Source organism: Pseudonaja textilis, chromosome 2 (assembly GCF_049901715.1).
Source record: "Pseudonaja textilis isolate UNSWEBS1 chromosome 2, rPseTex1.2, whole genome shotgun sequence".
Lineage (NCBI taxonomy): Eukaryota > Metazoa > Chordata > Lepidosauria > Squamata > Elapidae > Pseudonaja > Pseudonaja textilis.
Window position 1 is genome coordinate 158,057,056 of NC_141991.1, and position 13,750 is coordinate 158,070,805.

At 36.5% G+C, this 13,750-nt stretch overlaps 1 protein-coding gene across 26 annotated transcripts in view; it reads right to left on the minus strand.

The window, feature by feature from the left end:
- Positions 1–13,750, minus strand: part of ADGRL3 (adhesion G protein-coupled receptor L3) — a 568,292-nt gene that overhangs the window by 62,112 nt on the left and 492,430 nt on the right. The window contains exon 26 of one of the 26 annotated variants that reach the window (XM_087926213.1): positions 3,715–4,542. The exons of the other annotated variants lie outside the window; for them this stretch is intronic. Within the exon in view, the coding sequence (XP_087782339.1) occupies positions 4,499–4,542 (44 nt within the window). The 3' untranslated portion in view covers positions 3,715–4,498. Of the gene's footprint in view, positions 1–3,714; positions 4,543–13,750 lie in introns of those variants that run through there. 26 annotated transcript variants of the gene reach the window in all.

The window sequence follows — 13,750 nt, forward strand, 5'->3', positions numbered from 1 at the left end:
GAAATAATTCATTCTATTATTTCTAGTCCATTTCTCCAACCAATCAATTTTTTTTTGTTTCCTTCAGTATTAGCTATTCTACCTAGTTTTGTATTAACATCATTTTTGATAAGATTTCTTCCACTTTTTCACCCAAGGCATTAGCAAAAATAAATGGCACCAATGTTAAACCTGAAGAGAAGCTTAGCTTGCCAAGAGTATTTGTGAGGGGAAAATCCTGGAATATAGAGCTGTAAAAAGGAGAAACACATTTTTTTAAACTCTCTCTCTTCCTTGTCCAAATTCTTATCACTACAGTCTTGCTGGGCAAACCCCATTTCATTCCTGGACACCATGAAAGGATTTAAACAGGACTAAGAATAAATAAAGACAATGATGATAGTTAGGGGATGCAAGTTGAGTCCTTAGCCTTTGGAAAAGATACCCAAAGGAGAAAATGATGCCTTTCTTCAAGTGCCTAACAATTTGTTCTCCGTTCTCTCAGAGTGCATGTTATGGAATAATGGGAACTGAATAATGCTCCCTTTCCAGAAGAAATGGGTCAGTCATCTGTCAGGAATGCTTTATAATGCTATACTGTGCAAATAAGCCTTGATGCATTTATGGGCTTAACACAAAAGGCTAAAAAAGATACATGAAACAGGATATGTAACATTAGAAAATAAATAGAAAGAGACATCTATTTACTGTCCAAGTGGAATATTTGGGTTAATGCTCTTATTATTGTTTGATTTGCATTTCATCCTCAATGTTTTGAATATCTTAAATAATATACAACATGTTAGATTAAAGGTAAAAATGCCAAATAATTGGGAGTTTTCTAACTATTAAGGGATTTTTGAAATAGCTAGGCAGTTTTTCTAGATGACTTTCTCTTTTATACTTATGAAGGAGGAGGGCAATAATATTGGTGTGGGAAGGCATTTGAGGGCACTTTAAGGTTTAATGTAATGGTCATGCTCTTCCTTATACTTCTTTTATAATGGTAATGTTATATAATATAAGACATTGACAATTGAGAAAACTCGGGTTTTTTAAAGAGTACAAATATTGTACTTAATTACACAGTGACTACTTGGAATTTAAAAAATTCAGAACAAAGATACTTTATTTCATGTTCTGATAATAGCAAAAAATAAGATGGAGAAATGTCACATTTTCAGATATAAAGGAATGGATTTCAGAGATGAGTGACTTAATGGCAGTCATTTGAAAGAATGATAAATGAGTAATAATGGTGGTGGACTTTATTTAACTTGAGATTTGCTTAAGGCAAAAACTGTCCAAATATTATAATTCCAGGAAATCTTGGACATCTCTTGCTGACAAAGTAGGACACAAAGGATCACATATCCTGGATCTGATTCAGAGAGAAGACTTCTTAGAGTGGGAAAGGGCATCAGGTAATGGCAGAGTGCTTGATTTTACAGGAAATTAAAGGTGAGCTAATCAAACACCTACTTTGAATTAAAAAAAAAACATTTTAAACAAATGAATGTCACAGCAAGTGGCTGTTCTTAGCTAACTAGCTTAAACAAAATTAAGCAAGGTCAGGCTTGGTTAGTATTTAGTGGGAGAACAGCGGAAATCCAGGGGCTGTAATCTACCTTGCACAATCAGGGAAGAAACCATATCTAAAGAGGACTGTGACTATATTCTTGCCAAGAAAACTATATAGACACCGTAATCATAACATATTGTTTCAAGAAGTGAAAGAAGGAAGCCAGCTGACTAAGTTGAAAGGCTGAAAATCAATCCAGATCCATACTGGAGATGAAAACAGGAACTAGTGAACTAAGAAGAATGTCTGAAATTAAAGAATTACAGCAATTACAGAGCTTGTATTGGGAAATGAAATGCACAAAATTTGCTAAGATTCCTGAGAGATGCTAACAGCAACAAAAACGGCCAATTTTGATACTTCAAAGAAAATTTGAAAAAAAAAAAAACAGTGTACCAGTAGCTCGGTGAAGATGTCAAATAGCAAAGAATTAAAAAGAAAAGTCAGAACTACTCTACTTCTATTTTCATTTAATCTTATCTGATAAGAGGTTATATTTTCCTTCAGGCAATTGTGAATTGTAGGTCACAGAAGTAGGATTTTAGCTGGAGTTTGATAGAAACAGTTCCTAGAAAATGGATGAAGTGTTTAATGCTGCATTTGTCTTCGGTAAATGCTATTTTCAGCCAATTCCTCAAGAGCATTTTGAAAGATTGCCTTCCACATATTAGCTACTCCACCCAGGTTTTTGTTATTGGCAATTCTGATTAGCAGATCTGTCTGCAAATGTTAGATGAGTAATATGTAGTTCCCCATATTTTATTATTCTCTTTTTTTGAAGATGGGAAAGGTTGCCCTCTTCCAGTTATCTTGACTCTTCATTCATTTTCCAGGACTATTATTTTTCTCATGCTCAAGGCTTATCAAGTCCACTGTCAATTATTCCTTTTTTTCCTGCACCCTGAGGACAATGATTCTGCAAAGAACACTTACAGCCATATTACTATGATCTTTGAAGGTCTGAGGAACGAGTTCAAGAATCTGGAAGCTCAAGTGGTGGAAACAGGAAACTTTTCAGGTCAGCAAATTACATAACAGTATTCTAACACATGTAGAATTCTGTTTTGGGGTCCACTTTAATGTCTTATTTTCAGCCATTTTACAGTATTTTTGCCAGTGCAAATTTGCCCACATGTTCCTTCAATGTCCTTTCTAATACAACTTGAACTCTACTTACAATGAAGCTCCACCTGTTCTAAGGATTATTTTATTTGCTTTGTTTGCTATTGCTTTCTGCAGGAAAATAATTGTCTTAATTTTAGGATTTTATTATTACGTAAGCATTTTTATGCTTTTATGCTGTTTTATGTTTTTTTTAATCACATGACAACTATAAAGTTATACACGGGTATAAAGGGGGAAAAAGAAGAATATAGGTGAATAACTGAGTATGTCAGTGGGAGAGATTTGGTTTCTGTGATCATGGTTTGCACTACCTGACATGAAATGGGTTGCATCTCAGAAGGACTTGTAAAGTTTGGCCAAAATATGGCAAGCTTGATTAGCAGGACATACTGAATTGTGTACAACCTAGAGATGGAAATCCTACAATAAGGACTTATGCACTGGAGAAAGAAGAGGATATGTTGTTACAATGGGTCTTATTAAACATTCAGTGAAAAATCAGAAACAACACTGGCTCATAAAATGCCTGACATGCAAATGACATGACATTCATAGACAGGATAGGATGATTCCCATGATTAAAATATTGCAAGTGAAAAATATTACTTATTCAAAAAAAAAAAACCCAGAAATAAAAAGGGAAGGAATAGGCTGAGTGCAGTCAAAAATATATTTTGGAAAATCTCAAAAGTATTTTAATAAAGTCAGAGCAAGATAAATAGGATTACATAGCAGGAGAAGATGTTTTTTTTTAAAAAAGTATATACTAAAAACAAAATTGCAAGCAATTCCAATTAGGAAAAATAGGAAAGACAGCATAAGAAGTCAATGTAGCTGCATAAAAATTTACTGAAGATCTGAAGATAAAAAAGGACACAGATGGGAGATAGAAAGATCACCAGGATACATATACATAAGCTACAGAGATAGTATCAGAAAAACTAATCTCACATGAAGTGAAGTTGGTACAGGATGCAAAACAGAACAGAAACTATTTAATTATGTGAATAAAAAAGAAGACAAAATCGTAGTATTCCAGCTGTTTAATGAAGATGACAAAACGCTAAAATGCAACAAGAAAAGGACAGAGCTATCCAGCTTGTATTTTGGCTCTGTGTTCTCCAAAGTGGGGGCATATATTCCACCAGACAACTGTGAAGAGGAACATGAAGGGGCAGAAATGAAACTTGAAATTGACAGAAGATTGTCAAGGAATTCTTTCAATGAGGGATAGGTGTATTGCTTTCTAGAATACAGAAGAACTTTGCTGATGGTCTGGCTGATCCTTAATGTCTGATCTTCGAAAATCCCAGAGACTGGATGAGATGCCAGATGACTGGAGAAGAGCAATTGCAGTCCCTCTCGTCAAAAAGGAGAAAAAGCAGAATCCAGCAGCACAGAGCTACAGTCAACCTGACACTGTAGCTGGGAGAATTTTAGAGAAGACCATAAAGAGACTGATTGAGAATAACACAGCTTGATGTTAGCACAGTAATTACCAAAGGTCAACATGGATTTGTCAAGAAGAATTCCTTATTTTCTGAATGGAAAATTTCCTTAGGGATTCAGTAGACATTAAATATGTTAATTTCAGGAAATCTGATTAGGAAGCTAGTTAAGTATGGATTGGATAGCATGTCTATTACATGGATCCACAGCTGGCTTGAAAAATCATACTCAAATAGTGTTCATCAGTGGTTCCTCATCAAATTGGAGAGAGGTATCAAGTGGGTGCCACAAGGATCAATCCTGGGTCCTCTACTCGTCAACAGTTTCATTAATGACTTGAATGAAGAGATGGAGGAATGCTTATCAAATTTGCAGTTGACACAAAACTGGGTGAGATAAATAATACCCTAGAAGACAGAAATAAAATTCAACATTGATAGGTTAGACAATCTAGCTTGAATATCTAGAATGAAATGTAATAGAACATGCAAAGTTCTATGCTTAGGAAAAAGAAATAGAATATAATAGGTATAGGAAGAGGATACTTGTAGAAGATGACCTATGTATTTTCCTCGAACTCAGTTCTATAATTCTGTGAAAATAGTAATCAAGTAAAAAGTTTATTCTGTATACATATGGCAAGTTTAGTTTTCAGAATATGAGATCAGAATCTGTGTTCTTTTAAAGATAACTTTCAACATTTAATTCTGCAAAAGTAATAACCAAAATACTAAAATTTTAATATATTTTCCTACATTACTGGAAAAAAGCTATTACTATTTTAAAAGATGGTATATTGATAATTTACAGGTGAAAGTCAAAAAATTAGAATATCGTGCAAAAGTTTATTTCAGTAATGGAACTTAAAAGGTGAAACTAATATATGAGATAGAGTCATTACATCCAAAGCAAGATAGTTCAAGCCGTGATTTGTCATAATTGAGATGATTATGGTTTATAGCTCATGAAAACTCCAAATCCACAATCTCAGAAAACTAGAATATTGTGAAAAGGTTCAATATTCTAGGCTCAAAGTGTCCCACTCTAATCAGCTAATTAAGCCATAACACCTGCAAAGGGTTCCTGAGCCTTTAAATAGTCTCTCGGTCTGGTTCAGTAGGAATCACAATCATGGGAAAGATTGCTGACCTGACAGTTGTGCAGAAAACCATTATTGATGCCCTCCATAAGGAGGGAAAGCCACAAAAAGTAATTGCAAAAGAAGTTGGATGTTCCCAAAGTGCTGTATCAAAGCACATTAATAGAAAGTTATGTGGAAGGGGAAAGTGGGGAAGAAAAAGGTGTACAAGCAGCAGGGATGACCGCAGCCTGGAGAGGGTTGTCAGAAAAAGGTTGGGGACTTTCACAAGGAGTGGACTGAAGCTGGAGTCAGTGCATCAAGAGCCACCACACACAGACGGATCCTGGACATGGGCTTCAAATGCCGTATTCCTCTTGTCAAGCCGCTCCTGAACAATGAACAACGTCAGAAGCGTCTTACCTGGGCTAAAGAAAAACAGAACTGGTCTGCTTCTCAGTGGTCCAAAGTCCTCTTTTGTGATGAGAGCAACTTTTGCATCTCATTTGGAAACCAAGGACCCAGAGTCTGGAGGAAGAATGGAGAGGCACACACTGCAAGATGCTTGAAGTCCAGTGTGAAGTTTCCACAGTCTGTGTTGATTTGGGGAGTCATGTCATCTGCTGGTGTTGGACCACTTTGCTTCATTAAGTCCAGGGTCAACGCAGCCGTCTACCAGGAGATTTTGGAGCACTTCATGCTTCCTTCCACAGACGAGCTTTATGGGGATGCTGACTTCATTTTCAAGCAGGACTTGGCACCTGCCCACACTGACAAAAGCACCAAAACCTGATTCAATGACTGTGGGATTACTGTGCTTGATTGGCCAGCAAACTCGCCTGACTTGAACCCCATAGAGAATCTATGGGGCATTGCCAAGGGAAAGATGAGAGACATGAGACCAAACTGCAGAAGAGCTGAATGCCGCTATTGAAGCATCCTGGTCTTCCATAACACCTCAGCAATGCCACAGGCTCATAGCTTCCATGCCACACCACATTGAGGCAGTAATTGCTGCAGAAGGGGCCCAAACCAAGTACTGAGTACATATGCATGCTCATACTTTTCAGAGGTCCGATATTGTTCTATGTACAATCCTTGTTTTATTGATTGCATGTAATATTCTAATTTTCTGAGATTGTGGATTTGGGGTTTTCATGAGTTGTAAGTCATAATCATTTAAATTATGACAAATCATGGCTTGAATTATCTTGCTTTGCATGTAATGAGTCTATCTCATATTAGTTTCACCTTTTAAGTTAAATTACTGAAATAAATGAACTTTTGCACGATATTCTAATTTTTCGACTTTCACCTGTATACCCAGACATTTGCAATACTGAATCTTATATATTTTGTAATCCTGTTTGCTGTATATTTAGTGTTAGATTCTTATTTCAGACATGGAAATACCCATTCAACCAATCTTTAATGCTCATCACAGGTATGAAATCAGAGTATGAGTCTGGAAAATACCATAAAGAAAACTGTACAAATTCAGCCCTATGAAGAGAAGACTGAGGGAGATACAGTAGAAACTCAAAATAGGGAAACTCACAAAGAGGAGAAAAAGTTCCCACAGGAAATCACTTCCTCCATTTCTCTCCAAAATAATAACAGTGGTCCATCATGTTGTATTATGTTTTGCGGATCAAGACCATAAGGGACAGGAGTGATGCTCAATCACAAAATTTCTTACAAGATTTCTAAATTTTTAATAATCTGAAATCGAACCAAAAAGGGGCACAGTCCAAAGACTGTGAACTGACATCCACTGTCAGAACTAAAAAAAAAAAAACATATAGTAAAGAAGGTAGCAAAAGGAGTTTTGACAATGATGCAATAGAAAGATTTGTAGATAGAAAAAGAGATTCCTTGACAAAAGGCATGTGGGCCTCTTTTTATTCTTCTGAGTCAATGGAGGGCTATTTCTTTCCATTTTATTTTTTATTTTTATTTTATTTTTTATTTCAACAGGATGTGGAATTAGTTGGAAACATTAGTAATTATGCATCTTTCACTCATATGTCTGAAACTATAGAAGGCAGCTAAGGCACCAGAAATAGATCTGACAGCTATTCTATGGGTGGGAACGAAAACCGTAGACAAATCCCCAAGGTTTGGATGAGTAGCTAAAAACATCTTTCTCAAGTGGGCACCCAAAGGTAAGATTATAGGATGTTTTCATACATTCTGGCAGGATGGGAAAATATATGCTATCATCTAAGACAAAGAACACAATGACAGTGCCATGCGTGGTAGCTTGCTCTCACATTTTTGAGCATTCAGATGTTTTTTGCCATAAGTCAAAAGTCAGAGGTATTTTATATAGGAAAAGGAAAATAAACACGAGGAAAATAAATTGGAAAAGTAACTTTTTTTTTTTGCATTTTCACAAGAGGAAGGCAGAGAAAGTCCTAAGAACATTATTGCTGTGGCAGTAAAACCACCATTGCCACCCAAAAAATCTGAGGGAATTGTGGGAAGTGGCTCCAGTCAATTTTTTCCTCAGCAACCTAACATTTCTTATGAAGCATCTGTGCAAGAGCATGGTCTATATGTATGATGCATAAAGACTAAGAACAAGGATTTTAAAAGCCATCAAATATATACATAGCACTTAAACTTATCTCTCGCTATTGTTGCCAATATTGTTTTGCCATTTACATTTTACAAGTATTTTTCACTTCACATAGAATAAGTCATCAGATAGTCAGAGATGGATAAAGATACTCATATATGTTATAGTCATAATTACAAGGGCCTACATCTCTTAGAATATTTAGAATCTCTTAGAATAGTGAACAGGAATTTTAACCCAATCTTGATATTTCTGTGTGTCATAAAAATAGAAGGCAGAATGCCAAACCACTATTACATTTTTAGTTTGAAGTAAAGAAATGTTAAGTTTGCATTTATAGTCAGAGATAGGGTAGGTGCAGTTGTGGCTGGTGGTCAGTCGGGCTAGTAGGGCAGGGTGACAGGTATCAGAAAGAGCCAGGGAATTCACAAGCAAAGCCAAATGTTTCTGTCTTGCAAAACTCACAGAGAAAGGTATTTTCAGAAATTCCCTACTATGTTTATGGTGTGCGGTTTGAACAACATGAAAGGGTTATTCTTCCATTCTCAGGCTCACTGCTGTAGTCCCAGCAGCTGTCATTCCACACTCTTGGTTCCTCCTTTCCACCAGAGCAGCTATCATCCCATTCTTCTCCTCAGGAAGCTTCCATGTTACATTATCGGCAGTTTTTTTTCCCTAAATGTAGTCAGTCTCTGTGATCCACCCCTTTAACCCAGGTGGGCCCACAAGAAAAAGTATCTATCTGGTCTTGCTCTTCTTCTCAGCAGCCATCAAGCAAAGATAGAATGATCCAACAGCACTTCTCATTCCCAACCTGGAAACAGCTGCCACTACTTCATTTCTAATACATGCAGTATTTATTTTGATAGCCTCAGCCGTGTGAACTGATATGGTACTCTATTCCTCCCACTGGTTCCAACAGGCCAGCCAGTGTTGTAGTTCCAGAACTCTGTAAGAAACTTGCCTGCAACTCCTGTTCGCACATATATTAATGTTGTAAGCCACCCAGAGTTGTCTTCTAGCAAGATGGGCAGCAAACAAATTTAACAAACGAACGAACAAACAGGCTTTAATTTCTGCATGAAGGGAACAAGTATGGTGGTGCCCTCTTCTCCCTTCGCTTAGTTAGTAGTCTCTTTTGGAGAGACATTTTGGTCTCAAGGAAATTCCCTCTGTGCCAAAGCAGAGTCAGAGGTTAATCCAGTGGCTGTTTTCTTTCTATTTATTGGGCTAGAGGAATTTGGAGAAGGAGCTTTATCTTGCTGTGCATCCCTAATCACTAGGACCATGCAAAGCTTTGTCACTTGCTCATGCTTTGATCAAGCCATTCCTTTGAAAGCACTTGGCCAAATAGCATGGTAGCAATATGCAGTCAATGTATTGATTTTCTTGTCCTTCCTGTTCTGTGTTGTTCAGCAATTCCTGCAAGAGCCCTCTCTCATGACAGTTGAGGCTTTGTGTCATATGAAGTACCTCCTTGAAGCAGATTGTGTTGCCATGACAAGGAGAATCACAGTCTTGTTCAGGCAAGCCCAAGCCACTTCTCATGAGTTTACAAATTACCCTCCTCGTAATTGTTCTGAAGTTTTAAAAAAAATCATGCAGACTGCAACATAATTGTCCCTGTGAAAACTAAATTGTTGAAACACCAAACCACTGATACTTTTATTATCCACATGATTCTGATTCAAGCCACATAGCACAGGATAGTTGGGGGGGTGGATTTATATTATATAAAAGCAATATAAGATGGAAAATAATATTTCAAACCAAACAAAATTGAGATAAAATCACCCAAACCATCTATTTATAACACAAAAAGCTGATGTTACTCAATGCAAAGGAAAGCAGAGCTGATAATCTGTAGTACCCGAGTTAAGGATCAGGAAATTATAGGCTGAGCTCTTACCTCTGCAAAGTCACCGGAATATTTCTTCTATTCCCACCCCAATACCTCAACTGTAATGCAAGGAAGATGCAGACTTATTTTGTGGGCTCTTTGAGGGGACTCAATCAATGGAAAATTTGGATTATGCAAAGGAAGCCCCATATAATTTTAACTAGGTTCTGTATAAGTTTGAATAATTCATTTAACTTCCTCATGAAGCAGCTGTGTCTCAATAGATTACAATTTTAGAATAAGAAGCAAAGGGTAGGCTATTTGGATCAAAAACTAAACCTAACTTTCAAAAGATAGTCATGTTAGTCCAGTAGGGCATGGAAATTTCTACACTTCAGAAAGACTTTTCTTATGGCCAACCCAAATCCTACAACTGGAAAATAGTTAATTTATTTTTTACTTCTGAAGCAAAAGGACCAGAATTCACTTTATTCTTTCCTCTACGACCATAGCAACCTTCCATCGTTTTTGTTGTAATTCTACTCCAATACACTTTCTATTTCCCCTCTTATTCACACATAACTTTCATTCATCCGTCTGTACTCTTTCTCTACCACTCACATTCCTATACAACTGTCTCTGTGCTAAAATTTTTATATAATCATAAACCCACAACATATAATGATTTAAGCATAGTGTATGCACAGACCAAATAAGAATTTTCATTTTACAATAAAGATAGAATATAAAATCAGATTGTCAAATAGATTGTCAGCAGCTGGCTAGATGATGAGGGGAGCAGCAAATGAAAAACCCACTGAAATAAGTGACAGAGAGAATTCAGGGAGTAGGTATCTTCTGGGTAAGGAAAAAGAGACAACATTGATGAAGAAAAATAGGTAAGGAAGGAAATAGAGAAGATGATTATACATTGCAGACAATTTTCCATATCTCGGGCTTCGCAGAGACTAGAAAAACAAGAGGTTTTCAGGTGAATGTGCCTGAAGTTTGCTCTCTGCTCCCTATCAGTAGGATTGCATTTTGAAAGAATCTCCCTCTTTGCCATAAATGAGGGTGAATAGGTACCCAAATACTTAGAATGATTAATTTACCTGGTTCTAGGCTTTCTTTAGGACAACAAGGTTTCTAAAAGCCACTTAAAACCCCAAGCAGAGAGCCAAGATTGTGACTTCTCCTAAACCAAATTCCATCCCACACCCTGTCCCTGCTCTCTGTTTCTTCTGCATATTACCAACTTATAGATCTGCCACAGAACTGGATATTGTATAGTCTTTACCATTGTAAATTTATGTCTACTACATGGAGGTTTGGGCCATAGAAAAATAACCGATCTTGGAAACAGATAAAATCACCTAGCCTTGCAGTTCTTTTAAACTCCAATCTCTACAATTTGTTCTGTGACTTTTAATCTTAGTGGTCTCTTTATGCATATTTTAACTGTTTTAATTGTCTCTGGGATTTTGTAAGTCACCTGATATTTGATGAAGTGGGTGGCCCTAACAAAATTAATAAATTGAAAGATCTTGAAAGGACTCAAGAGGAAGGCAATAATTGAAACATGTTAAAAATTTAAAAATGGTAGTTTAAAGCTAAAAAAAAACCCCACATCTGGATTAGAAATCTATAAGCCCCTGCATTTTATCTATTTTTACAGAGGACAGCTAGATAGTTACAGGATATCATAACACTTACAACATTTAAGCCTAAAAATACGTATGTCTTCCTTGCTCTATATTCTCAAGATCAGAAGCTGCTGCAGGTTCTCTTCTGCTCTTTGTCTGCTTCCTAAATGTGGCATCTTTTCCTCATACATGGTGCCAAATAATCTACTGAAAACAGTGAGCTGGGAGAAAGGCAACTAGGGCCCCCAGCAAGACAAGTCAAGATGAGAGTGTTGATGATCATCCATGGCTTACAAGCGGTTGGTCTGCATCCAGGGAGAAAGCTTTTTAAAAGGCAGTAATTAATATTGCCATCAATATTTATACTTTAAAAAATTACTCTTTGAATTTATTTTTATTATATTTGGAAACATAAATTATCTAAAGGAATCCCTGCACTTTAACATGAACATTTAGTACAGTATCTTCTTTTAAGCGGAAGGGTTTTTCTCTTAGCGCTGCTGTAGGAATACTTACTTCAAATATTATTTCTCACCTGAAGGGGGCAGATTACATTTTAAGTGAGATTGAAAGAGGCTAATGGGGAAGCAGATATAGTTTTTATGTCGTGGGTGCGTCTAGCAAGATGAGTGGGAGAAAATTGAATCTTCTTTTCAACCTTATGGGCAGAGCTACAACTAAGCAGTAAGATATTTGGCCAAAAGGAAAAAAAAGAGGGGGAGGGAGTTTGTAATATTTTAAAGTGAGATATTTCTTTTAAACAGTAATGGTTCTTCAGAGTTTCTCAATAGTTAATTCTGCCGCCCCGCCGCCCCCCCAAAAAAACAAAAACAAAAAACATTGCCCTGAAAATTCAGATAGATAATATGTTTTCTCTTATGGGAACAGACCTATTGCAAAAGGTCAGGTGGTGATTGAGAAAGTGTTAGTTACATCCATCCTGTTCTGGTTATATTTATAAGGAAAGAGAAAGTGATAATATAAATAATAAACCTGAAGTGATTAAGGTGTTAGGGAGGGAGGGAGGGAGGGAGAATCATAATTAGATTGGCCATTGTTGAGAATTTTGGGAAGAATAAAATTTAGATATGTGGAGGATACTGAGGCTGGGGAAGACTGACACAGTTGAGGGAAGCTAGGGAAATAAAATATTAATTTCAGTTAATGAATTTATGGAAAAAAGATTCTCACATAGGTGTCTCTATTTTGGGAGGCAGCTACAGTAGACCAGGTACTCTAGATGATCAGAAATGGATTTAGAAACAAAGCTAAATGTCCCAAGAGCATGTACTGTAGGTGGCTCAGAATTTAAGTAATAAAAAAAAATTTGGATAGCTAAGTGAAAAGGTGGCAGGGCAGAGATGATGAATGCGAAGTAATTCTAAACACAGACACCTTCCTAATTCACTTGAGGTTAAGACTACTTTCATTGTCTACAAGCAGCTGAGTCCTGGTCTCGTCTGTGTGGTGGTGCTGAGAACAATCTTTCAAATCTCATTGTGCTATACCTCATTTGCTTTTTAAGCTCATTTAAATTAGGAAGGTGTCTTAGCATCTTCTGCAAACTTTTGCTTGTTTTTTTTTCCTTGTGGTTTTTTAAAGATCTCATTCATCTCCATCAAAGTCTTTTTTCTTATTATTGCAATATCTTGAACTTGAAGAACAATTTTTAACAAATGTACAATAATGGCGATTAGAAGTTCATGGCAGAATAAGTTAACAAAGGAAGTTAGTTTCTATTTGGTCTCAGTCTTTTCCAATAAGGTAGCTTCTTATGGTCCACTAGGTGATTATAAAGAGCAAAATGAAGGGCTGTAGTTTGAGGTTAATACACATATAACGAAGAAAACTTGCTAACTTCAAATGAGTTTTAGTCTAGAGGATGAATTATATCCTAACATATAGAAGACAGTGACCGTGTTGTCCATTATCTTTCAAAAACATTGGACAACAGGTGAAAAGCCAAATGACTGAAAGAGGGCAAGCATTGCTTGTTCTCCAGAAGAACGTGGGGAATTACAGGTGAGAGTATGGCATCTACCTGGGGCAATTCTAGATCAGAGTATCTTGCAATGCATGGAAGCAATGCAGTGATTATCAGCATGGAATGGGAATCACTGGCTTTGTGAAAAAGATCACAGAATTTCAATTATAATTATAGTATATCATTGAAGTACAAAAGGCAAACATGAGCTGTATCAAGGAAAATAAGGTTTCTGAATCATAGGACTATTATTTCCTGTATCCTACTAAGCTCTTCTTAAGATTTTAATAGTGTTCTGGGAACCATGCTTAAGAAAAGTTGAGAAAAAAAACACAGAACAATGTCACAGAAGGACAATCAGGAAAGTCATTGGAAGGAATGAAAAATATTTGGAAGAACTGTACAAGATATGGTAGCATCTCAAACATGAAACAGAATTATGGTAACCTCATTTTTTTTCTGGCTGTATTTTTAAGTTAGAGACCCATC